The 24,772-nt window shown below is 53.2% G+C and overlaps 9 protein-coding genes across 9 annotated transcripts; 3 read left to right on the top strand and 6 right to left on the bottom strand.

Moving 5' to 3' along the window:
* The first annotated feature begins 350 nt into the window (after window positions 1-350).
* Window positions 351-3,282, top strand: M406DRAFT_284446 (HD-domain/PDEase-like protein). The gene is made up of 4 exons (XM_040918565.1): window positions 351-609; window positions 696-1,565; window positions 1,703-2,292; window positions 2,362-3,282. The coding sequence occupies exons 1-4, from the start codon at window positions 444-446 to the stop codon at window positions 3,199-3,201; spliced, it is 2,466 nt and encodes an 821-aa protein (XP_040780920.1). The 5' UTR covers window positions 351-443; the 3' UTR covers window positions 3,202-3,282.
* A 261-nt stretch (window positions 3,283-3,543) lies between these two features.
* On the bottom strand, window positions 3,544-4,273 carry M406DRAFT_100630 (uncharacterized protein). Its single transcript, XM_040914918.1, has one exon. It carries the CDS (start codon window positions 4,086-4,088, stop codon window positions 3,837-3,839), a length of 252 nt encoding a protein of 83 aa, XP_040780921.1. The 5' UTR covers window positions 4,089-4,273; the 3' UTR covers window positions 3,544-3,836.
* Window positions 4,274-4,470: 197 nt separating this feature from the next.
* Window positions 4,471-6,715, bottom strand: M406DRAFT_320111 (uncharacterized protein). The gene is made up of 3 exons (XM_040919350.1): window positions 5,951-6,715; window positions 4,802-5,883; window positions 4,471-4,735 (listed from the first exon to the last, which is right to left on the bottom strand). The coding sequence occupies exons 1-3, from the start codon at window positions 6,447-6,449 to the stop codon at window positions 4,664-4,666; spliced, it is 1,653 nt and encodes a 550-aa protein (XP_040780922.1). The 5' UTR covers window positions 6,450-6,715; the 3' UTR covers window positions 4,471-4,663.
* Window positions 6,716-8,300: 1,585 nt separating this feature from the next.
* M406DRAFT_35705 (uncharacterized protein) lies at window positions 8,301-9,344 on the top strand (the record flags this gene model as incomplete). Its single annotated transcript, XM_040923581.1, has 2 exons — window positions 8,301-9,020; window positions 9,108-9,344. The coding sequence occupies 2 exons, from the start codon at window positions 8,301-8,303 to the stop codon at window positions 9,342-9,344; spliced, it is 957 nt and encodes a 318-aa protein (XP_040780923.1).
* A 176-nt stretch (window positions 9,345-9,520) lies between these two features.
* M406DRAFT_354196 (40S ribosomal protein S18) lies at window positions 9,521-10,607 on the bottom strand. The gene is made up of 4 exons (XM_040922853.1): window positions 10,524-10,607; window positions 10,275-10,437; window positions 10,133-10,195; window positions 9,521-10,048 (listed from the first exon to the last, which is right to left on the bottom strand). Exons 1-4 carry the CDS (start codon window positions 10,545-10,547, stop codon window positions 9,828-9,830), a joined length of 471 nt encoding a protein of 156 aa, XP_040780924.1. The 5' UTR covers window positions 10,548-10,607; the 3' UTR covers window positions 9,521-9,827.
* Window positions 10,608-12,316: 1,709 nt separating this feature from the next.
* On the bottom strand, window positions 12,317-15,706 carry M406DRAFT_215913 (uncharacterized protein; the record flags this gene model as incomplete). Its single annotated transcript, XM_040915473.1, has 6 exons — window positions 12,317-13,367; window positions 13,429-15,179; window positions 15,260-15,325; window positions 15,401-15,419; window positions 15,487-15,545; window positions 15,644-15,706. Coding segments are annotated over 6 exons (3,009 nt in total), but the record flags the coding sequence as incomplete, so codon positions are not given.
* Window positions 15,707-17,774: 2,068 nt separating this feature from the next.
* Window positions 17,775-19,505, bottom strand: M406DRAFT_76730 (family 57 glycosyltransferase; the record flags this gene model as incomplete). Its single annotated transcript, XM_040925954.1, has 4 exons — window positions 17,775-18,456; window positions 18,516-19,009; window positions 19,063-19,335; window positions 19,429-19,505. The coding sequence occupies 4 exons, from the start codon at window positions 19,503-19,505 to the stop codon at window positions 17,795-17,797; spliced, it is 1,506 nt and encodes a 501-aa protein (XP_040780926.1). The 3' UTR covers window positions 17,775-17,794.
* An 858-nt stretch (window positions 19,506-20,363) lies between these two features.
* On the top strand, window positions 20,364-22,158 carry M406DRAFT_284458 (concanavalin A-like lectin/glucanase). The gene is made up of 2 exons (XM_040918566.1): window positions 20,364-20,503; window positions 20,575-22,158. Exons 1-2 carry the CDS (start codon window positions 20,412-20,414, stop codon window positions 21,821-21,823), a joined length of 1,341 nt encoding a protein of 446 aa, XP_040780927.1. The 5' UTR covers window positions 20,364-20,411; the 3' UTR covers window positions 21,824-22,158.
* Window positions 22,159-22,207: 49 nt separating this feature from the next.
* On the bottom strand, window positions 22,208-23,982 carry M406DRAFT_325444 (Creatinase/aminopeptidase; the record flags this gene model as incomplete). Its single annotated transcript, XM_040919979.1, has 5 exons — window positions 22,208-22,498; window positions 22,571-23,501; window positions 23,619-23,745; window positions 23,807-23,880; window positions 23,933-23,982. 5 exons carry the CDS (start codon window positions 23,980-23,982, stop codon window positions 22,208-22,210), a joined length of 1,473 nt encoding a protein of 490 aa, XP_040780928.1.
* Window positions 23,983-24,772: the final 790 nt, after the last annotated feature.

Consider the following 24,772-nt stretch of genomic DNA (forward strand, 5'->3'; position numbering starts at 1 on the left):
TTACACCCCACGTCTCTTGCGACCGTCCTCGAAATTGCCGACCTTTCCAATTCGATGTCTCGCTGAGAGGGATTGCCCGTCGTCGCTTTTACGTTCGCCAGCTTCCCTTACAACCGACCAACTTGGCACGACACGGGCTTGAGATTGCCGCGCAGCTCGTGTGTGTCTGTGTGTGTGTCTGTGTGTGTGTCTGTGTGTGTGTCTGTGTGCGTGCGCGCGCGCCATTCGCTGCAGGTAGTTGCAGCCTTGGTGCCTGTGCCGACAATCTTCTCAAGTGTTGGGAGACCTTCGCTCGAGCTCGATTGTCGGCTCTGTCGCCCTCTACCTAGCAGTGGGCTGGCTCTACACCTCTTGCTGGCGTTGTTCCCCGTCCAGAATCCATCCCATTCGCGGCAGAGGCGCACCAGTCGCGAGACTGGTCGCGGTCCCTGCACCTTGTCATCATGGACAGGACAGACATCAATGTCATCTATGTCCATCGTCAGGCCCACGAGGGTCATCCCGTCGACATAGGCCTCGTCGACGGCCTCGCCATCCACAACACGCATGCTGCCGAGCCCGGATACTTGAGGGACAGCATACAACTGCTGAATGAAACCTTTGGCCAAGGTAGGTCATGATTTTTTGCCCCCAAAAGTGTGCATGGCATATGTACCCGATTGCTGACTGACTCTCCTCTACCTACTAACCCGTAGTCCATGTCTGCCCGAGCAGCACGTCCTGCCTCTCCACCCTATCTGCCCTTCATCATGCTTCCAGGATCGATCATACCCCGACCATCGTATTATTAGACGTCCCCTATAATGAGAGGGTCCCCGAGCGGCCGCAGAGGCCCAGCTCTCGCTCCAGGTCGCCCTCGCCCCATTCGAACCCCTCGCCACTACCGCCTGTGAGGCACGACGAGTTGCAGATATCCGACGTCGAGCTCTACGGGCTTAGGTTGTTACAGAGGATCGTGGCCGAGGCCGATATGCTGAAGCTGATGAAGCTGATTGTGCCGATCGCCGTCATCTCTCCGCCCACCAAGCTTCAGGTCGGCCCGCTCCTTGGATCCGGCACCGCAGACGACGGTGCTGTGACGTCCTTTTCGGCCGGCTACTCCAGCAGGCCCGATCTCGTCAGGACATGCCTTGACTATGGGGCTGTCGACGTTATGAGCATGCCGCTCCGACCACAAAATATCGAGAACCTCGAGGTTCATGCGTACAAGGCTCGTCAGGCTGCTGCGAGAGAGCGAGAAGCAGTGCTGCAGGTACGGAAAAATAGGAAGCGGTCCTGGGTCGGTGTAGACACGGGAGGAAAGCCGTTTGCCTATCTCCGTGAGGCGATGGTGTCAGGGCTTATGAGGGGAATCTGCAGGCTAGACGATGACGACGAGGACAACTCGCTCGGAACCTTTAGGATATCGATCTCTACCGAGAGACAGGCCGAAATCGCAGAGGCCGTCGGCCGATGGCATTTCTGCGCTCACGACTTTTCGGATGACGAGCTTGTAGTAGCGGCATCCCTCATGTTCAGTCACGCTCTTTCCATGCCCGAGTTGGCGCAGTGGCGGATCCCTCCTGGTAAGTGAGACTGATGTTACTACGGGCCTTTTCGTCTTCTTCTTTGCTCTTCCTTTTGTTCCCTTTGGGCATCAAGGCCTGCATGTAATGTGGGCTCCCGTCCCTCTTTTATAATGTGCTGACCGCTACTCTGCCAGATCAACTGACCCAATTCGTCATTGCCTGCCGTGCCGCATACAACAGCTTTGTGCCGTATCACAATTTCCGACATGTCGTGGATGTCCTGCAGGCAACCTTCAGCTTTCTTCTGCACACCAATACCATCACACCCTACCCCTTCAGCGAGCCACAGGACGACCAACCAAAGTCACCCGTGGGAGCGCTTTTGATGCCGTTCGAGGCATTAACGCTGCTGATCACCGCAATCGGGCACGATGTCGGCCATCCTGGCGTGAACAATGGGTTTCTCGTGACCCTCAATGCGCCTCTCGCTCAGCTTTACAATGACCGCTCTGTGCTGGAATCGTTTCACTGCGCCGCATTCTCACAAATTCTCAGGAGATACTGGCCTTCCGCTTTCGAAGATCGGAAGATGCGCGGCCTCATGATCAGCTCGATCCTGGCCACCGACATGGGGCTGCACTTCGATTACATGAAGAGATTGGCCGACCTAAAGGAGAAGCTCTCTGCAAATGACTCTACAGAAGGCTGGAACAGCCGCATGATCGACGAGCAAAAAGGTCTTGCTTGTGCCTTGCTAATCAAATGCGCAGACATTAGCAACGTGGTATGTACAATTGCCTCGACTTTCTCTGGGCCCCAAATAGGCAGCAGCAGACTAATGTTCTTGGGACAGGCGCGTCGACATGAGACGGCTTTGCAGTGGATGGATATATTGGCGGATGAGTTCGCAAGGCAGCGCTCTATGGAGAAGGAGCTCGAGATCCCTACCTCGCTCATGGCACCACCTCTGACCGAAAGAGCTTCCCAGTTCAGGTCCCAGTTGAACTTCATGAACATGTTCGCCTTGCCTCTGTTCCAAGGGGTAGCTGATATATTGCCCAGCATGAGGTATACTGTGAGCGAGCTCACCGCCAACTCTGAGATGTTTCTGCAGAAGGTTGCCGAAGCCTTGACGAAACAACAGACGGAGAGGAGTCACCAACAAGGCGGTCCTGAAGTGGCATTGGAGACGAACGCATCTGCTCAAACATCCGATCCAATTCCCAGGTCGGCAAGCACACCGGAGCTGAGAGGTGGTCACAAAGGTGCGAACGGCATCTCTTCTCCATTCGAACCCGTCAACGAGGACCGGTCAGCTGGATCGGACCGACAACGTAGCAGCCAGACTACACAGGGCAGCAGTGTTGCCCAAACAACCGGTGACTGCGCCAGCAGCGCCACTACCGGCAGGTTGCCACTGTCACCTAGCACGCAGGGAACGAGTGTTGTCAGCCAGGAGTCGATAGAACGACCCAGAAGCAACCCGATTCCCACCATTTGCGCTCCGGATTCTGCGAAGAGCATGACCGAGCCCAAGATGGACGGTCAGCCCATTTTCGAAGTCGAGACTGCTAGCTCGGCGAACTCGGCGCATGAGAAGTCTATCAAGAAGCGGCCCAGCCGCTTCAGGATGAATGCTTTTCAATTCTTCAGAAGGCACAAGTCGTATGAAACTGCGACCGAATCGCCCTGAGGACTCCCCTCTTGTTTCGCCACATCTAACGGCATTGTTCTCACCATCAGTCAGCGATGGGTATTATCGAGTCGTCTAGATAATGAAAAAAAAAAAAAAAAAAAGGGGGGGGGGGTTCACTCAAAAGCATAAAAAGCCCACCAAGGCCTGATGCTTCATTCACTTGTTAGCTATGGCTGGCTTTACGCTTTGGAGTCCTGGCACAATAATCTCAGCGATGCGCGGCTCTCACACCAGCGCTCATGGAGGAAGTGGCAGGATAACAACGGGTTAGGAACTGCTACACTGGTCTTGTTTTTACTCAAGTTTTGTGACACCACAGGACTGTCTGAAATGCCTCGAGTGCGGCGGAGAGCTTGATGGCATGCAGTGCATTCAGGGTGCACCAGCGTGCAAGACTTTGGAGCCGCCAAAATGTTGTTTGGTCGTGGATGGCAAAACTCTTTCTCATACAAGGCGGCCAGCGTTCTTCAGATTTTTCATTTGATTCCTTGATGCTGACGATGAAAGATGTGCACGCCTGTGGCCAATCAGGAAACGCTTACCTCGTCAACCTACTGCTTCATTACTTTTCACGTTTTCTTACTCGCATTTGATTCTGGGAGATCCGGTGTTGTCCCATATATGAGTTGTACTCAGCCGGCTTCATATGGCCGGGCGGCTTTCATTTTCCTTCTTGTTCCTTGGGAGGAGGCGGAAACGGTAAAAACAGGATGGCATCGCTTTTCCATTGCCCTGAGATAGACCGGCACAGGCCCACTCGAGAACAGGAGGCAGGGGGGTCCATTCTTGGACGCATGAATGATTTTCATTTTGAGAGGAGGAGGACTATGACAGACTCTTTTTTTTTTTTTTTTTTTTTGCTGGATACCATACCATACCTTCATGACAACAGGCGGGAAGGAACGAAAAAGGAGAGGGGTTTCTTTGCTGTTGTGTTTGTTGGTGGATGAAATGGAAATGGGGTAGGAATGGCGCAGCACTGCTTCCTGGCCAGTGGGTATGGATCAGCACTAGCAAGGAGAGAAGACTAGACCTAAGCGTCTTATGTATAAATGTATAAGATATCCCATCAAAGCTGTTTCCTTGCTCTGCGCCACCCTTTGCCAGGCTTGTATGCTCAATGATGGTCCCTCTGGAGTGGAGATTTGACAGGTTCTTCACAAGCATACAACACGGACATTATTGATGCTTTATTATAAGGCGACTGAGTGAGCAAGTCTTGGGACGCGGATTAACATGATGAGTCACAAATGCAAACCAAAGCAATGGTGTGAGAGTTTATTCTTAATCCATATGCTACTGACCACACAACGCCCATCTATCCAATCTTGGGGCTGCAAATCACACCTTGAGGACTATATAGGAAAGTACCACCACTCATTGGAAACACTTCTTCCATGACCATTACAAGAGACAGCAAGGCCTCACTATTGTAGTGTTACAAATAAAAGCCTTGGCTTTAGTTGAACCACTCGCCGCTCAGCCAGCGGTTGAAGAAGTCCAAAGCTGGGCCGGGCTGGTCGTATGGGACCTGAGGGACGGTTGTTAGCATTCGGCAATTCCTACTTTGAATCAATTATTCGGGGAGGCTACTTACCATGTGGCCGGCACCATAGATCTGAATGAAAGTGAAGTTGCCAGAGGACTTGACCTTGCCATACTCCTCACCGTCGGCCTTGAGAGGCGACAGCTTGGTGCTCTTAAAGTCCTTGTGGCCGGGCCACTCAAGCTCGTTGGACCAGGCCTCGTTACCGAGCCAGTTGCAAATGAAGTCGGCATCGCCGGCATAGATGAGCACGGGAATCTGCTCCAGGATACCGGGCACCAACAGGTGGAAAGGCTGCATCCAGTCGCCCTTGAACAGGAAGTTCCGGTTGATGTCGAAGTTGCAGCTGTCGTAACTGTCGACAGTCTCAACGCCCAGGGCGGCCATAACCTCCTGCTTGTTGAGATACTTATCGATGTTACCCAGACCTGGATAGCAAAGGCTGCCTCCCTCACAGTCAATGCGAACATCGTACGGGTTTCGGCCCGACTGCTGGTAGGTACCGAGAATCTGATTGTTACAATAGATCGAGGCAGGAACGCAGCTCAGCCAGCTCTTGCTCTCGTAGCAGTTGCTGATCATGGACTGGCAGCGAGGCAGGGCGTTGTCCATAGACTGACAATCACTCTCGCTGAGGACAGCGTCGTAACCACCCTCGCCGCATGCCATGGGACGGTAGTGAGGGTACTGGGTGTAGGGGTCGGTCAAGCCGTTGCCAATCAATACGGACTTGAGGTTGATGTTGCGGTGCTTGTGGGACAAAATCTCGGAAGTGAAGACCGGAATGTAGTGTCCGGCATAACTCTCTCCGGCAATGTGGAAATCCTGCTTGGCGTACTGAGGGAATTGCTCGAAGAAGAGCGTCAAGAGCGCGTAGACATCCTTGCCGGCAGCAACAGTGTCGCTGACCGAATCGCCACTGTACGAGTAGCCGACATTGACAGGCTGATCTAGGAATATCACGGATGCGTTGCTGTTCCAGGAGCTGGGATTGTACTTGACCTTGACCTGGTCATCGATGGCAGAGGGGCCGAGCTCGAAGAAGAGGCCAGTCAGAGAGGAGCAGCCAGGGCCACCGTTGAGCCATAGTACGACGGGGTCGTTCTTGGGGTCGTTGCGTGATTCGAAGAACCCTGAACAGGCGATTGTCAGTGAATTTCTCGGGGACGAAATGCTAGGAGCAATGGATGGCCGACTTACAGTAGAACAGGTGCTTGTCATTCGCCTCGTCATCCAGATAGCCACTGTACTGCTTGACAGTGTCGACGCCGAGCTTCGAGGGGTCAACAGCCTTGGTCCGCAGCTTATAGGACTCGAGATCACCGCCGATAGCACGGTGGCTCTCCTCCTCAGCGGTGGTCTTGGTCCAGACCTTCTGGATGTCGACACCATTCATGACGAAGTCCCACTCGGAGTCGGGCCTCCGGGAATGCTTCTTTGGCTTGGGCAGAGAGGGCAAAGAATCGAAGGCATTCGGGACGAGAAGCTCTATCTCGTCGAACAGGGCCTTGGCCTCGTCGGTCATGGCTCCAAAGGCAGCCTCGTAATCCTTGACCTTATCGGCCCAGGAGGAGGCGGCACCAGATGCCACCTCCATGATCTTGTCGGCGGCGCCGCCGAGGACTTGCTGAGCATCCTGCTGGATGTTGATGGCGGAGGCCGCCCCGACCAGCAGAGCTGAGGATGTGGCGATCCTCATGGTGATGGGTTGTACTGTGCGATGTGATGATGAGCAATGGTAATGACCGGACAAACAAGCAGCGTCAAGAGCAGTGACGTACTGCAGATGATAAGCTGATTAGATGCCCAGGAGGTGATGTGCCGGCCACTCACGATTCAAATCGTGACACCGTTGGAAATCGGAGATGTTCAGTAGGAGAAGGAATGGAGGATAGACGATGATGATGCTAAGAATGAGGGAAGAGGTAGAGTACGGAGGAAAAGAGGAGAGGACGAGTGGAAGGGTTGAAGAGGGAGAGGTGCTCGTGGCTGCTAGTACTATGTAGCTCCGAGCTTGGGGGGGCTACGATTACCTGCCTGTGCCTGCTGTGCCGTACCAACCACCCCGAAACGCAGGGGTGGTGGGATGGGTTTAGTGTATTGCCGAGGCCCCTGCACTGCCTGATGTGCTGTGTGTTACGACACTCCGTACCTTGCGCACTTGGCTGACTGCCTGCTACTACCAGGCACAGGGGGGCGGGGGGCGCCTGCAGGCCTGAGAACCCTGATGGTGTGCTGGACATGGCGCGTGTGACCTTCTCAGTGGCTCTCGCTAAGACACTCCGACCCACGCGGGATCCTCAGGTAGAACCCTGATAAAGCGTCATCGACAGAATGGCATTTGACGAGGCTGCTGCGCTCTCCCCCTTTATCTCCATCATGAACAGCTGGCCACGCAGGATTCATAAGGTGGCCAAGAGTACAGCGATAGCTAAACTTACAAACTAGTTCAAGAGCTCTGGGGCTGTCACCATTTACAACCAAAAAGCAGCTCATAGCCAACAGCCCTGTCCTATCTTCTCAGGAGAGGCCACACGGACCAGGGATCATCTCTTGCACGTGAACTCTGTCTCGGTTGCAATGGTCTGCTGGGACTTCCCTCTGTTGCATGTGCGCTGGTAAATGGTAAAGCAACATTGAGTCTGGTGATATGGTCAACAGCCATGCCCGAGATAAATCCTTCTGAAGTACATGTGTAACCAAATAACAGGTTTCCCCTACAGGAAACACCAACAGATTTGGCACCTCACTCCTCTGCCTCTGGCAGTGTCCGCACCAGAAACCTCCACCCACGGCTCTTGGGGCCTGCTAAGGTCAAGCTGTGTTTATTACATAAAGTATTCACAAATGAATATAGGATACTGTGCCTCATGTGCTATGATCAATCAACGTAATATGGAAAAAGAAGACTGCCAAGAGACCACCAAAGAGCTTGCCTGGTATAGGAAGTTGGATTATCTTGTGCCCACTGAAGGCGAAGATACAATCATCCATTCCCGGACCAATCTCGCCATGACTCACACACTACAGTTTCAGCAAGCACAGATATATTAGCTGCAACGACAAAGCACAACAGAGTAGGATCTGTATCAGGCCAGCTTGATGAGCATAGGACATTTATTTGGGAAAGTCTGGGTCACCAGTGTCCCAATCTGTTTCCAGAGTCTTCTGCGCCTGCCCTTTGGTCAGCATCAGTTCGTATGGCTATGGGCTAAGAACGGGAGCCAGGCTGAAGCGAGGATGGCCAGACCTTCGGATAAGAGATAAGCCCTTGAAAAATCCCAGAGACATTCGGTTCTACATAGTAAATGAACAATTATGAGCTCATACTTCCCAAGTCCCTGCCGCATCCTTGCTTTGGCAAAACAAATAAAATATAATTCCCAAGACTGACTGCAGAGAACAGATCAGTACAGCTCTTTTGTTGTTTTATTGATTTGTTGTTTTTTTCTTCCCCTTCCCTCACCTCCTGATTTTTTTTTCTTCACCTTGCTCTTTCCGCTGCAACAACCGGATCAACGAAAAGAACAACGGTCGAAAGCCCCTCACGATGCCGGGCGGCCAGATCAACCAGCCCTCAAACCAGATCAAGCTGACCAACGTCAGCCTGGTACGCCTCAAGAAGGGCAAGCAGCGCTTCGAGATCGCCTGCTACAAGAACAAGGTGCTCGAGTGGCGCCAAGGGGTGGAGACGGACCTCGACAACGTGCTGCAGATCACCAATGTCTTCCTGGACGTCGCCCGCGGGGCAACTGCGCCCAACGCGCAGCTCGAGAAGGCCTTTGGCAAGGGCGCCCGGCGCGACGACATCATCCTCGAGATCCTGAACAAGGGCGACATCCAGGTCGGCGACAGGGAGCGCACCGCCGAGCTCGAGCGCGTCCACGCCGAGGTTGTCAGCATCGTCGCGAGCAAATTAGTCGACCCGCGCACCAAGAGGGTCTACACCTCGGGCATGATCGAGAAGGCCATGGACATGCTGTCACAGAAGGCCCACCAGGACAAGAATGACAAGGAGGGCGGCGGCAAGGGGCCTGCCAGCAATGCGGCAAGCGGCGCGGGAACACCAATAGCGGGCGAGGACGGTGAAGCGAAGCCGCGGCCGGCCAAGGAGAAGGAACATGTGTGGACGGGTGTGGTGACGACCAAGAGCGCAAAGAGCCAGGCGCTGGTGGCCATCAAGGCGCTGATTGCAAACCAGCCGATCCCGGTTGCGAGAGCACGCATGAGGCTGCGGATAACATGCGCCACGAATGTGTTGAAGCAGGCTGTCAAGGCTCCCGCGCCACCAAAAGCCAAGGAAGGCGGCAAAGGCAAGAAAGGAAAGAAGGGCGGCAAGAAGGGCGGAGACCACGAGGAAGAGGCAGATATGGAGGAGGACGGGGAGAAGAAGGCCACTGGCACGGTCAAGGACAAGATTTTGGGTTTTATAGAGCAGGTCGAGACGCAGGACGTGTTAGGAAGCGAGTGGGAGGTTGTAGGTTTTGTCGAACCGGGAGCATACAAAGGCTTGTCAGATTTCATAGCAGATGAAACAAGAGGTCAAGGAAGGGTTGAGGTGCTGGATGCAGCTGTCACTACTGAGGACGATTAGGTGCCATGACGAATACTACATCCAGCGTTTCTCGTCTATCTGCGTCGACCACATAATGCCAACCCAACCTATCACATTTGTCAGACATCTGCAGACCTCTTCGTAGAGCCTGTGACGTGAACTAGGGATCCGGCGGTTCTATAGTTTGGCGTTTTGATATCACGGGAAAATCCTGTCACATGTCCAGTTGTGTTTCTTCATACGATCGGCAACACGGATCCAACTGCGTTCAAATGCTGTTTTTAATTCCACGAATCATTTTGCTTTCGGAGGGATACCGGTTTCTTCTAGTTCACCAGCTCAGTGCCAGCGACCACAATGCCTTTTTTTCCCAAGTCATTCTCGAGAAGAACTAATCCGAGGCAGAGCCATAAGCATGCCGCACCATGTAGCAGCAATGCTGTAGGGAAACCATTTGTAGTATCCCTCCAAAGACCCCCATCCCACAACCGACCGGGACGCCAAAAGTGACCATTGTATATCTTAACCACCCTTCTTCTTGGAGACACCGACAGTCCGGCCGCGACGACCAGTGGTCTTGGTGTGCTGACCACGGACACGCAGGCCCCAGTAGTGTCGGAGACCACGGTGAGCACGAATCTTCTTCAGGCGCTCGAGGTCATCACGGAGCTTGGAGTCGACACCGTTGGCGAGGACCTGGTAGTCCTTGCCATCGACAATATCACGCTGTCGGTTGAGGAACCCTGTATGCCGCCACGTTAGCTAAACCTGCCAATCCACACTTGTCTCGTCTGGAGATCGAGTTCGGGGGGCTGCGAAGTCCGTACAGGTAGGAATCTTGTACTGAGTAGGGTTCTGGATGATGGTGACGATACGCTCGAGCTCCTCAGCTATAATGAAGTCGTCAGCACTTTCTGTCCATTCAAGGCAAAAAATTTCGAGATATCGGGGCGTTGGCAGATTTCGTACAGGTGAGCTCTCCGGCACGCTTGTTCAGGTCGACATCGGCCTTCTTGCAGACGAGGTTGGAGTAACGGCGACCGACACCCTTGATCTTGGTAAGGGCGTAGACGACCTTCTGCTTGCCGTCGACGTTGGTGTTGAGCAGACGCAAGATGAACTGGAAGTTCGACTGTTGGCCAGAACATTGTTTGTCAGTACCTGCCACAATTGTACTGAAGATTTTAATAAATTGATGGATTGATCGTGGGTATTTACCTTCTCGCCCGACACGAGAGACATGATGGGCAACCTGTCGTTGATGGTGCTGCCTCAAGATGTCGTTGTCCTACGCTTTGGGTCGAAAGGTTCAAGTGGAAAATCTGAGTTGCAGGCGCGGGTAGAAGTCAAGCGGAGAGGGAGGAGCCCTAAGGTCCGTGCACCCGCTCCATCCACGTGATCTGAGATCTCAATCATGGTGGTGCGTCTTAGGTAAGCAATCTCAACCATCTATCTGACTTTGCTTACGGAAGGATCACTTTTCTTCTGTTTTAGCGTGTCATGCGACCTTTATATGGCATGAGGGCTGCGCAGGCTAGCCCAAGGTCCAGCAACTTGCCCAGCAGACTCCTGCCACAATACCTCTGCTTCAGCACTTCACCAAGGGCAACGCCTCACAATTTGATCAGCAAATTGACGGGTTTTTGAACATCACATCTGCAGTCTTGCTATACTCAGCATTGCTGTCTTCTCGATGCAGCCTACATTCAGGAAAGAAAAAGACATCTAAGGGCAGGTCTGTATGCAATTTGGAGCCTCAATAATCAGTGACAAATTATCATTACTCGGGATACTTTATGCAGAGGTCTTCAGTGGATGATGGTGTACAACAGCTTGCAGTCTGCCATCCTTTTAACACAGCCAAAATTCGCCTTTTATACCAAAAGTCACTCCGCCAGGGGGGGCGTACATGTGCATATCCTAAAGAATATCCTAGCAGGCTTCACAGATGCCAGAAAAGACAGATTGCAACAAGAATTTGATACTCAAACTAGCTCCCAGCCTGACAGCAGATGCGCAGTGCTCCCTCAGCAGATTGGGTATTTCGAGTAGTCATCGGGTAGTTCTCCCCCCCCCCCCCCCAAGGCGTTTCAATTGTCGATCTTTACTAGCCCACTGTCAACTCCCCAGAAGCTGAAAGACTCCTATTGCACCAGCAAGTGGTCCCGGGGTCCCATAATTCCAGCATGTTATCACCTGGCCAGTGCAGCAGATGATCCTTAAGTGCTACAGCAACCAAAAATTAACGCCATGGACTCCCTCTTTCCATCATAAGCTATGCTCAGCAACCACATGCCTCCCAATGCGCCCAAACTTGTGTCCTTTAAACAGGCTCTATGAAATGAGTAGCCTGTATCAGCCACTGGTTCATTCCTTCACATCATGCAGGGCTCAACTGTGATGCCAGTCATGTATACCTCCAGCCTCAAAATGAAGTGAACCTCCCAACTTTAGCCAATATTGCGATACTCATTGTTGAGTTCCACTAAAACTGAACTCGGAAACAGCAGCTCAGATGGAAGCTTGTAATGCAGACTGCTCAGGCCCAAGATAGCGCCACCTAACTTGGATTGAAATCGCTGTTTGGCAACGCCACTGCTTAGACGTATACTCTAGGCTTTCGTTTTTGAGCAAGTCTTTCCCAGAGATGATGACTCCTGGTGGTCTCCTTATCACTGGGAAGGCATTCGTGTGAGGTGTTATTGCTTTGGGGTAGCGCTGAGCTTGATGACTCTTCATCATCCTCATCAGCAGTTGTGTTTTGTGATCAACCTCTTGTGCTCTTGGGTGCCATATACGCATATTCCTTGCTGTTGTCGCCATGAGCCACTAATTTTGTGGACTCCTCGTATGCCTCGGCAGCACACGTGGCAGTGACTGGCGTTGCTCCTCGACACTCGCATCATTCCGGGTCCTTTTTAGGGCTTCCTTCTGGAGCGAGTCTTCATCGGAGCCGGCGATTCCTCTACTTCTTCAACAACAACCTTCTTGCGGCTACCACCGCGCTTGCCCTTGGGTGGCGCAGGGGCTGGCGGTGCACTGTGCAAGTGACCCAGCTCCTCGATGGCAGTGGTATTCTCCCACTGCAGACACCGGTACTGCGGCTGTTCTGGAGTGGGCGACTTCCGCATCCTAGTCGTCATTCGCTTGCTAGTTGCAGCAGTTGTCTTGCCATTCACGCCATTGGTCTCCTCGGTGTCCTTCTCCTTTTGCTGCTCTTCACCGAGGCCGAGGTGTTTTTGACGGTTTTCCATATGCCTGAGAATCTTGTCGCTGAAGTTGACCAGCTCTTTGCGTAACTTCAGCTCGTTGAAGCCCCGGGGGTCAAGCCAATCGATGAGCTTCTTGACATCTTTTGGATCATCAATGTAACCCCACTGCCACGCAGTGTAAACTCTGGTCGGGCCTTCTTCTTTCGCCTTCCGCTCTGGTACCGTCATGTCAAACTGAGCCTTGTAGTTGTTCTGCAGATCGGGAGCTAGGTCGATGTATCCCTCGCGCTCTAGATCGTCTGGTCCCTGTACCCAGATACAGCCGTTGGCATAACCAGCGTCTGCTGTGGAACTGTTTGGCAGCCCGGCGTAAGGCATCCCGTTGCGCTCAAACCAATAGTAGCGATTCCAAAACCGATCTTTGCCCAGCACTCTTGTGCGCGCGCAGTCTGCCTCTCTCAGGTCGTTGTCGATGATCCCGATTTCGTCTTCACACTTTTTGATGAGGTCTTCCTTCTTTTGGATGTCCTTCAAAAGCTTCAGGAACTGCTTCGACTGCTTGGGGATTGCTTTGGCGGCCTCGATCTCCTTCCTGCGCTCTTCCTCCTTCTCCTTTTGGCGCTGTCGCTCTGCAGCTCGGTCCAGTCCGCGCCTGAGACCACGGCCGACACTTCGCGGTACTTCGTCCTCTGTGTCGGCGTTCTCCTCGTCGTTGGGGGTCAACTCGGCCGCTTCGTCCATCTTTACATCGCCATTCGTATCCAGACCCGGGTTACGGGGAGGCGAGGGTGGGAGGTTGTCGGGCAACTGGATCTTGCGCTCTTCGTTGAGAGCCTTCAGCTCCTCAATACTAAGACCCGCGGTCGTCGTGTCAGCCTCGCCCAAAGAACAATGTGGTAGTCCAAACTTACGCTTGCTTGCGCTGCCGCTGCCAGTCAATCTTGTCTTTGCGATACGATGTCATGTGCTCGCTGCAGTCCTCCATGTATCGTCGGATAGCCTTGGTCTCGATGGTCAACATACAGAGGATCTGAAGAGCCTGGATGCGGTAGTTGACATCAAGAGCTGCGTAATGCTGCCGAATCGTCTCCAGGGTAGGCTCAACATCCCGAGGCACCAGTTGGATGAGCAGCTCCTCGCAGACTGCCTTCTGCCGCTCATCCTTAGAGAGCTGATGCATCAGCCCGACCATGATTGCCTCCCATCCGCCATCCCTGAATTTTCTCTTCCTGAGCTGGTCGATCCAGTCGTAGTCGGCGAGAACTTCTTCAGCGCGGTGCTTTGGCGCATTCTCGAGTTCCCTCTCCTCTCTCTCTGCTGCCTCAGCCTCAGCCTTCAACCTCTCGGCTTCTAGCTTCGCCAAACTGCTCCTGGTCGCCCGCGCCGTGGGCTGTGGCGTCGGCTCCCGGTCTTCCTCTTCCTCCTCCTCCTCCTCCTCATCTTCCTCTTCCTCACTGTCTTCCTCCTGCTCGATCTCAGGGAGGCGGAATTGGACCTTACCACCATCCGCTTCCGAATGTACCAGGACCTTGAGAACAGCGCAGTGAATCTCATCAAACAATTGGACCTTGACGTCCTCGGAGGCGACCCGCATCGCCTCCACAAAGTCGTCAAACGTGAAGGAGTCGAGCTGGAATATCTCGCAATAAACGTTAAGTGTGTCCCAGGTCTCCAGGAACGGCCCAACAGATTTCATGAGGATGTCCTTGCCAGTGGCTGGCTTGCTGTCGACCTCCACGGGCGGATCTTTGCACATGAACTTGATTGGAGGCCTGACCAAGCGCCCCGGTTCAAGACTAAGATCCTCAATCGGGTACTTTGGTGGCGGAGGTGGTGGGGGTGGTTCCGGCTGTGCAAGGACGGGTGGCATTTGCGCCAGCTGGTTGTTGCGAAAGGATAGAGGGAACTGGAACGGATTGCCAGGCAGGGGCAGGTGCATGAATTGGCCACCCTCTGATTTCGTAAAGACGTTCTTGTGGCCCTTGCCTCCCTGACCCGCCTCACCATTCTGACCCTGACCCTTTGGAACCTTGGGGAGCTTGCTCGCGGGCTTGAGTTCCGGCAGCCGAACTGGCCCTTGAAAGCCATTGGCCAGTGCAGCTGCGTCTTGGGCAGAAAGAGCCGTCTGGCTGGACATGCGTTTTTGTGACTGCGCCAGCTTGCGCTCGTTAAGCTTGTACTCCCAGCGCAGGTGGTTCGGAATGCGCGTATCTATCTTGTATTGGCTCGCGATCGGGTCTTTCACCAACCAAGGGGCCCCCGTCCAGGCCTCTCGGGTGACAGTCTTCTTGATGAAGGATCGCAGGACCGACTTGGTAAAGATTTTGCGGTCGCGCCAGATGTTATGGTCGTCGACGACGGCTTCTTCGTCTGCCCGGTCGTCCAGGCTGACAAAATAACGCGAGAAAGGCTGGCTCATGGTGCCGTCGGCAAGACACTTGCTCCCGAACCGTGCCTTGTCCCTCACGACGCCAGTCAGCCGCTCGCCGGTGAGGACGGAGACAGTGACATGCTCGCCAGGATAGAAGTCCGACTTGAACTCCTCGTATAGTCTGTCCACCAGGTTGTCGATTCGGGATATTGTTTGGAACTGGACGCGTCGCAGGATGGGGCCCTTCAGGGGTTCGGGGAAAGCTTGCTCGACTTCCTGGGCGCCAGCGAGCTGGGCAGGCGGTCAGTAGTTTTTCAACGCAGCGCAGAGAAGAAGGGGGCGGGGGGGGGGGGGGTCAAGAAAAGACTGACCTCTGACTCCAGTGCCTCGAAGAAATTCAGACCTGAGTGACCGGTGATCTGACATATGAATCGTTTCTACGGGAAGAGGAGGCTTGTGTCAGTGGGGAGGTTTAGGCCTGGGACTGGGCTTAGCCAACGGCTCAAACGCACCTGTTTGTAGAAGTCCAGCCTGTTACGCGTATTAGCCACCACAGGACGCAATTGAGGTTGAGAAAAGTCAAGAGAAAAGAACATACCTGGTCAAATAGTCTTCGTACGAGACAAATATTTCACCTGTCTGAGGGATATGCCAGACCTGTGGTGGAGGGGGGGGGGGGCGTGTGTGAGCAGGCAGGTTATATATAACGTGGGTGCGGCGGGTGCGGCGCGTTGCGCTTTGGACATGGTACGTACCTCTTGGTCATTTTCGGCGTATGGTGGCTGCAGGAACTGCACCGGCTTTCGTTTGAAGAGGACCTACTGGAGGTGAGCAAGACGGATGCGCCCAACAGGGTGTGTGTGGTTGGGCTAGAACGAGGGCGGTAGCATACCATGTCTGGAGTGCTGGGTCTACCGGTTCAGACGCGGGGCGGGAAAATCATCTGCAAGGCTGAAGATCAGCCTTACGGACCGGATGCAGGTCTGGAATTGGATGGCGTGACTGTTTTGCGATGTTGTTGTGCCGGAGGGGTCGCGGTCGTGGCCAGGAGGCAGGAACGTGGAGCAGGCTGGCAGAGGAGTTGGGTAGACGTGGAGGTGCAGAGAATGCACCGACCCGGCCTGGGTGCAGGTCCCGGTGGGCCACGGCCACGGCCACGGGGGACGGACCAAGAGACCCGACTTACACGAGGCTGCTGTTCGGCAGCGCGAGGGCGTGCGCGGTCGTGTAGGTCGGCGGTGTTGGTGGGTGGCGGCCGCGGGTCTGAGAGGGTTTGGTAATGTCGGGAGGAAAGTTGACGGTGGGGGAGTTGAGCAGGAGAAGTGGTCGTGAAACGAAAACAAATTTTGGGTAGAGGTGCAGCAGCGACGTTTATGTCAGGTTCTTGGTGTCTACTAAAATGTCCCCCAGTCCCAGTGCCTAGTCCCAGTCCCGGCGTGCGCGGACAGGGATGTCATTTCATGATCCCTGCTCAACAGACTAGCGTCCGTCCGTCCTTGGGTCCCTCCGCTCCCCGTCGAACCCTACAAGCCCACGTCCTCCTGCTGCTGCTCCATCCTCACCACAATCACGTCCAAATCCGGCCATATTTGGACTTGTTTTGATCATCATGGACTGTACAATCTACAGGCTGCTCGTTTGTTCAGACTCGTGCCTGACCAAACTGCTCCTGACGAGATATACGCCTATGGCTCCTCCTGGACAAGACCCTTCTCTTTCCCAGAGACTTGCATATCCACCCTCTGCCAGCTCACACCCTCTGTGATGACTCGATGCAAGGGCGACATCACCACATGTCCGTCTACACTGCTTCCGGCTGGACACTTCCTCCTCCTACAGCCCTAGAGATCTCGTGCACCCCAACGTTGCACCATCTATAAATCTATCCTGGACGCATTTTGAGCCTCATCAGTCCGTGACGGCTGATCTTCGGGTGCTTGGTATGCATAGGATTGATGTCGTGTCCCGACTATCCCGTGCGAAAAGCACACTCTTGTACACGAGTAAATGCAAGGAACGTGCAAATCAGTAGCTGTTCTTAAATAGCTATCTTCAAAATACAAGAAGACCTTAACTTGGGCGATGAAAGCGCGGGCTGGCTGGCCTTGTAAAGGTGTCTTGCAAGCTAGGCTCTAGGTGAGAGTTTCGTAGCGCGGAGATGCCCAAATATACACTACATGAACGAATTGGCGTATGTGCGATGTTGACGATGTTTGAGAGCTAAGTCTTTCTTCAGCTGGCCCCCAAAGGAACATTCACTGCCTTAGCAGTACTCTGGGAAAGGACGTGGTGACTACGACCCATCAAACTTGAGGGTCATAAACCCCGAAAGAAAGGCAAGAGGACGTCGTAGAAGCGTAGCGACAGCTTGTGGGCCAGATGCCTAAGTGAGAAGTCAAGAATTATCAGGCAACCTACTTGATAGGGCCAGGAGTAAAGTACCTTTCATATATGCCTCCCGTCTCTGACGCCACGTTCTGTGGCAATACCCCTCCTTCCCACACACTCTCACTCAGTTCAGTTTGCGCCTCCCCTTCTAAGTATTGCCCCACATAACCCCTTCAGCAAATCCCCCCTCATCACCCACATTTGAATTTCCTTCATCTTGTCCAATTGACCCTCCCAGCCTCCCCGATACGTATTCTAAGAAGTGTAGTCTTCAGAGTGGCAAGGAATTATTTGTGCCGTCAAGCGAACAGATATAAGCATAAGAGCTCATTCTCCTCCCCTTTTCACTAATTCGTATACACAACATGACGAAGATTCGGACTACCATAGGCATGTCACGTCGATCGTGCTGTACATATTCTGGGCAATTTCGCGAGCACATTCTGTCTGTAATTCTTTGTTTGCGGTCTGGATTCTCTATGAAATCTCTCCTTCTCTCTGTCTCTCTAACCTCTCGCTCATGATGTAAAGAACACCGTCATGAATCCGACCCAGCTACCCACCACACCGATCGCCGCATACGAGCTGGTGAACATGAGGGGCAGGAATTCGTAGCTCTTTCCAAAGACAACCTCGTGAACCAACGAACAGTACGCGATCAAAGGGATGCTGATGGCGATGTAGAGGGTATTGCACCTGTCGAACAGGAAGAACCTCGGCCTGTTCGAAGCCGGCGCGAGACGGTCGAATACCATGAGGAACAAGACCAGCCAAAAGATTGTGTAGATAGTCTTGATGGGAAATTCAGCCGGAGTGAAGAGGAGAGGAAACAAAGATACGTGTCCGGCGACGGCTAGAGGTCGGAATGCACCGAAATACCGTCTATCCCGGAGCGCGATTAGGCTGAATGGAATGATTACGAGGAGAATAGCCTTCTCGTGAACGTGCCAGCCGAAGAGAAATGATGCGTAGCCGCAGAGCGTCACGGCTCCGATGAAATTCTCCCACGTCGCGCTGATGAAGAGCTTTACCAGCGGCGGGATCATCGTTGCCAGGGTCAGGGCGAAGCACATATTCGGAGAGATCTCGGGCAGTACGGCAAAGGCCGTGTCTCCGACGAGGCCCCGCGTGACGCTGTTCAACGCATCTGTCTTCACAGGCAAACCGAGATGTGGGGCAACTGGTGACGGTCAGCAATCACACGACGACAATGTCACGAGAATTCATTTCGACACGTACGGTAGATCAGAACTCGGTCGACAAATGAGTACATAGCCCAGACATTGGGCGCCCAGTATGCATGACAGAGACCTCTTGAAAAGGGGAAGAGCCTGCTCAGAATCTGCGGTATTTGGTTGCTAATCGCAAAAGGACCGAACGCGGCGCCAAGGATGGCCCCGATGCCACCGCCCAGCTTGATCCCGTTGAGCCATTGGACACTGAATATCGAGCGTGGTGACAGGCAGTAGGCTCGCAGAAGGAAGACAAAGTAGGCAGGTGCCAAGTAAGCGTAGATGTGTTTCATACACAGGAGGACTGCGAACAGAAGCCCACTGGCCAGGTAGCCAGACTGCTTTCGTGCGAGGACAAGGGAGGCTATCAAGATGCCATACATGCATCCATTGTATTGGAAGTGGATGTGGTCGATGATCAGAAGACCAGGAGAGAGAAGAATGGAGATGGCAGCAGCCTGGGCAGCCTTTTTGGACGTCCCATGAGAGGAATCGACAAACCTAGGAACAGTCAACAGAAAAAATCGTGTCAGACTGGACTAGACAATACTCACATCTGCAAAGCCCACACCAATAATAGCTCTGTGACAATGACGGTTGATCTCTGGAAATAGACAGTTTGCCAGCTGTCATAGTCCAGGTTATAGACCTTTAGCATGCTTGGATCAGCCAGCTTGGCAACCTGAGACAGAGACCATTCGAAGTATGCAAAGAATGGAGGGTAGTCGAGCGTCCATTCTGAAGTTTTCTCATAGTACCAATCCCAGAGTGGAAGGCTATGTGTGATGGCAAGCCAATTGCGGTGGACTTCAAAGTCTGTGGACTTGCTGTTGAAGGCATATTGTGTTAGTACACAGCGCGTTTGTTTATGTACACCTGTCTAATGAACATCTCACCAGGGGGGAGGGAGGATTGCTTACTATGCAGGGAACAAAAGGACCTTGAAGGCTGCAGCAACAATTGCGCACTGGGTGAGGGATGGAGAGATTTCAGCCATTTCTAAATCTCATTGCCTCCCAGTGTTGGCGGGCGTTGATATTGTGTGCTGTTTGCTCTACTGTCTTTGCAATCTGGTGTCGGCAAATTCAGGGCTTCAAGAAGGATACGTGGTTTGGGGAAGGTTGAGCTTGGGCCACACAGTTCTATTTTAGCACCTGGGATGTACTGCGGTACCTGCAGATACCCATCAGGAACCTCGCTCATTGGATTACCCACAGGATCAGGCACTTGGTCATACCCAGATATCAGTAATATCAGTTCATGTCTGCTGAGATGAGCCACTTAGCTCATATGATAGAAAGTTATTTTGATTATGTGACTTGGTACAGGCGGCTTGGAATAGGCTGGTGGTGTCTGGCGTAACAGCTTCCAGGTACCCGGGTGTACCTCCCTAAGCCCTCCAAATCTGGGGTCCTGAGCTACATTGTCCCCCTGTTCGCAGGGGTTGAGCCTCTTGCCAGATTGACAGAAGAGTGGCTTGACAAGGTTCCCGAAGGTAAAGAGAAAGAGAGAGTATAGAGGGCTGAGACACATGCTCTCTTCCCTGACTTGTTGACATTCTTCACAACAGCACTTTGTGAGCATGATACCCATACACACATTCTTTCTTTTGCAGTCGTGAGAGACTTCTCTTATGTGATAACCCTGAGGTGCACTCCACAATTACATATTGTTTGCTTTAAAGCTGGACTTCGGACATTCTAGGTGGGTAGGCGTCTTGGAGTTCGGGTCAATAGGTGACGGGCCATTTTTGATAATTTGCCAGCCTGGCCTCAACTTACCAACACTTGTCTTGTCACAACCTCCCAGTCTCCTTGGCAGACATTCTTCTGGAGGGCAATTCTTATCCTTCTGAGTCAATCGTGCTTTCAGCAGCCTTGAAAGCGCAACAAGGACAATCATCATGCGATCACTGCTAGCAATCCTCGTGGGACTGTCCCCAGCAGCAGCGCAACAATTCCTGGTCAATGAGTTGAGCTTTGGTTATAACAACAAGTAAGCTCTCTCTGTCTTTGCACTTCTTGTGAGAAGATACTCTTTTGACTAAACCTCTTCTTCTCCCACAGGATAAGTCCCAACAACGATGGCTCCATCCCCAGCTTCTCTCTCCAGGGCAACCCCAATACGCCCGAGATCCTTTCCAACAAGATCATCCTCACCCCACCCGCTCCAGGCAACCAACGCTCTGCCGTCTGGGCCGATCAAGCTCTCCAGCATATTCAATGGACAGCCGACGTCGACTTCCGCGCCAACGGCCCCGAACGCGCGGGCGGCAACCTGAACATATGGCTAGTGAAGGATGGCGCTCAGGATGTCGGCACTAGTTCGATATACACGGTCGGCAAGTTCGAGGGTCTCGCCCTGGTGATCGACACGTACGGTGGTAGCGCGGGCATGGTGCGCGGTTTTCTGAACGATGGGACCAAGGACTATAGCAAGATCTCGGTCGACGGGCAGTCGTTTGGGCACTGCGACCACGCGTACCGCAACCTGGGGCGCCCATCCCAGATCAAGTTCCGGCAGACGATGGACAACTTCAAAGTCGAGATCGACGGGCAGCTGTGCTTCGAGAGCAATAGGATCAGCATACCAGCAGGCTACAAGCTCGGTCTCACCGCTGCGAGCGCGGATAATCCAGACTCATTTGAGATCTTTAAGATGGTCGTCATGACGGAGAACTTCGACCCCGCGCGGGATAAGCACACCCAGCAAGTCCTGTCGCAGGACAGCGGAAGCGCCCAAGCGCAGGACGGTGGACTTTTCGGCCAGGCCCAAGATCCCCCTGCCGCCGCTCAGGGTGGTTCGGCAGGCTCCTCGGGCAATTTCGACTCGGCTTTTGACGATGATATTGCCGAGGCGGACGCCGGGTCTATTACCAGCTCTGGTGCGCAGTTTGCGGACCTGCACACGCGGCTGCAGAGCGTCAACCGCCACACGTCCAGCATCTTCCGGAAGCTGGCCAAGAACGACATCATCGGGGAAACGCGCCACTCGGAACTCGCAGGCCAGATCGGTGAGCTGAAGAGCATGCTCAGCAAGCTGAACAAGCTGGATGACATGGAGAAGAAGATCTCGAGTCTTGAAGGCGAGATCCGGAAGCTGAAGGGCGATGTGTCTAGCAAGGTCAGCAACATGGAACGGTCTATCAAGAACCTGGTCTCAGACACCCACTCGACACTGAACGAGACTGTGAAAGCCCATGCCGCGCCCGGCCACGGTCGGCTGATCGCTGTCATTGTTGGCAGTCAGATTGTCATGGCGGTGGGCTACATTCTCTACAAGAGGAGAAAGTCGTCACCCAAGAAATATCTTTAAGTAAGACGATTATACAGGCGGTGTCACTCTGAATAGATCATTATGGGAAGTATACACACACACACGCCCACACACCCACACACACACACACACACACACAGAGAGAGAGAGAGAGAGAGAGAGAGAGGAGGGGGGCGGGGGCGTTATTTCAAGTACGGCGGGCCATCTTAGAAAGAGGTTGATGGTTATGGGTAAGGCCCAGTGGCAAGAAGGTAGTTTTTCATTGATGGGGGCGCATATCATGTTGTAACAAAAGTGTGAGTAACGAGCCGGCGTTTAGTATTGGTTCACCATTTCAGGCCTTCCCCCAGCATTGCGAATGATATGCATTTTGGAATCCCTTGCAGGTCCTGTGTGGTTGTGCTACAAATACGCTAATCCTTTCTATGATTTCTCTCCGTTAATGAACTTGATCATCTCTTCACCCTTGGGTGCGCTTGTCAGATTCTCATACCCATCCTGGGTGACAAGTATGCAGTCCTCGATCCGACAGCCGCAGACCAGGTAGTATTTTTCCAGCACCGTCTTGTTGATATACTGTTCCATTTCCGGCTGGTTGGTCAAGGCGGCCTCGATGTATGCCCTGTTAAAGTAGAGGCCAGGCTCGCAAGTGATCACCATATCCTTCAGTAGTGGCGGCGTGGGTAGGGGGGCCAGTTGCTCCCAGCTCCGTACCTTGCCCCCAAAGCAGGATACTATTGATGACGGCTTCGCAGCATTGTGTGCTGAATGTTGTCGGATTCTTACGCCTTCGATGACGTCGTGGGTATCCAGGCCGATGAGGTGACCCAGCCCGTGCATGAAGAAGAGGCTGACCGCCATGGGGTCAGGAGACTGACCCATTCTCCCAGGCTGCAGAAGCCCTATGCTCAGAAGTCCACGATAGGCCACATCCCTAGCCTTCAAAGAGATCTCTCGCCAGCTCGCTCCGGGCCTGATCATCGAGATACAAGTTTCTTGCATATCGGCAACAATCTGATAGACTCTTTTTGCCTCGTCGGAGAACTTTCCGTTCAGGGGGAATGTTCGTGTGACATCGCTCGCATAACAGTTGAACTCGGCGCTGGCATCAAGCACCATCAACTGGCGGTCCCCGAAATCTTGGTTATTGGCGGTGTAGTGAAGCACGGCTGCATTCGGGCCCGAACCGGCGATAGGCGGGTAGGCCTGCTTTTTGGCTCCCAGTTCGCGACATTTCGAGACGAACACATTTTCGACCTGGGCCTCGCTGGACAGGGTCTTGATCGACTGCTGGACAGCCCGGTGAGCTTCAGAGGATATATCGACGGCCTTTCGGATTTGCGCAATCTCGTATGGCGTCTTGACAGAGCGTGAGATGTCCATCGCAGGCTGGAGCCGTTTTGCATCGAGCTGGAAGTCACTGCCGTTGCGGCAGCGCTCCTGGCTGAGGTCCGGCTGCTGGCTCTCGTGTAAAACATAAAGAGTTGGCGGGTTGTGTTGAGGGTTGAGCAGACCACAGAGATAGGTCTGGAGGCCCTTAATGTCCCTGACGGCGTCGACATCGTAACGCGCAGCGCACTCTTCGATGCTAGGCAGGGCGCCGACCCAGATTACCCGCGCTGGTGCTCGCACGGGGACCCATAGGATGAGATTGTCCCTGCCAATATCGTAGGTCACAACAACACCGGGAAAATTTGCGCCAGAGAGATAGAAGGCACTACACGGAGATGTTAGTAAGCCTAGGACCGAGCAATTATATTGGGAGAACAAAAAAAAAAAAAAAAAAAAAAAAAAAAAAAAAAGGAGGGGGGAGAGGAGGGGGGAGAGGCTGTACTATCTGTGCTGCCGGAAAGGTGCCTCTCCATCGGTGTCCTCCCACTCTGTTGAGACTTGACCCGGCAGGTAGACGAGACCACACGACACGCCTAGATTGTGTCTAACCTTGTGCGCATGAAGCTTCGCTATGGTTACGCGTCAGCAAATAGGACCAGCACATGCTGCTGAGACAAGCTGTTGACTAACCTGGGTACTTGTCGAAGTTTCGAGACTCAGAAGACATATGCTTCTTAGATTCTCCAAGTTGTATCTCGATCGAGCTTACATACAGGTTAGCGAATACAATACTTTCGCATACACAGTATCGCTTACATGGCGTCAAACTCGTCGATGTCGACCAGCTGGGCATTAACCTTGTCCATGATTTGCTAGCTTTTGCGGTGTAAAGGATAAGTTGATGGCACAAAATGAGGCGGACTGCAATAGATACGTATGTATGTCACGGCAAGACCGGCGGTCGAGGTCCGGTGATGATGTTCCAGGATATTGTGCCGGGAAAAGTATGTCAGGCGGACGATGATGATGAAGGCTGGAGTTCAATCGCGACAGTAGACATAGCGCTCTATACGATGGACATGGTGGCAGGAGAACGTGGGCACAACCCCTGGCAGTACTTACCCCAGATAACGCCCCGGCAACCGCCCAGAGAGATATGAAGTACAGTAAACCCCTGACAACTATACCAATGTCCTTTGACTCTACCCATCATCATCACCCTTTATCATTTCTTACTAATCCCTAAATCATTTATGAAATTGACACACAGTCTGTCTTCCCTCATTATATCTCCAATTAGAGTCTGCACTCCCGTGAAGAGGTATATATCTTGAGAAGTATTCCACGCAATAGTAAGGCCCAAGAACCTTAAGAAGTAGCCTATGTACTTAAGTACCTGAGGAGGTACCTTCATGGCAGCTGACCCTAGCAGGCCTGGGACAGACAGGCGAACATAGCGCCCGCATTTTCTCTCCAATGGGGTTCCTCAACCCAGCTCCTCGTCCTACGAAACCGGGCACCTGGGAGTACATATGCAGCTACTGCAGACCGCATTTCCCCTTGTGACTGTTTCTGTACCTGCAGCACTGAACCGCCCGGGAGTTGAAAGACTACACTCTCTGTGGGGGAAGGCAAAGACAATCGCTAGGGAGGCAG

The sequence above is a fragment of the Cryphonectria parasitica genome (assembly GCF_011745365.1).
Source record: "Cryphonectria parasitica EP155 unplaced genomic scaffold M406scaffold_1, whole genome shotgun sequence".
NCBI classification, from domain to species: domain Eukaryota; kingdom Fungi; phylum Ascomycota; class Sordariomycetes; order Diaporthales; family Cryphonectriaceae; genus Cryphonectria; species Cryphonectria parasitica.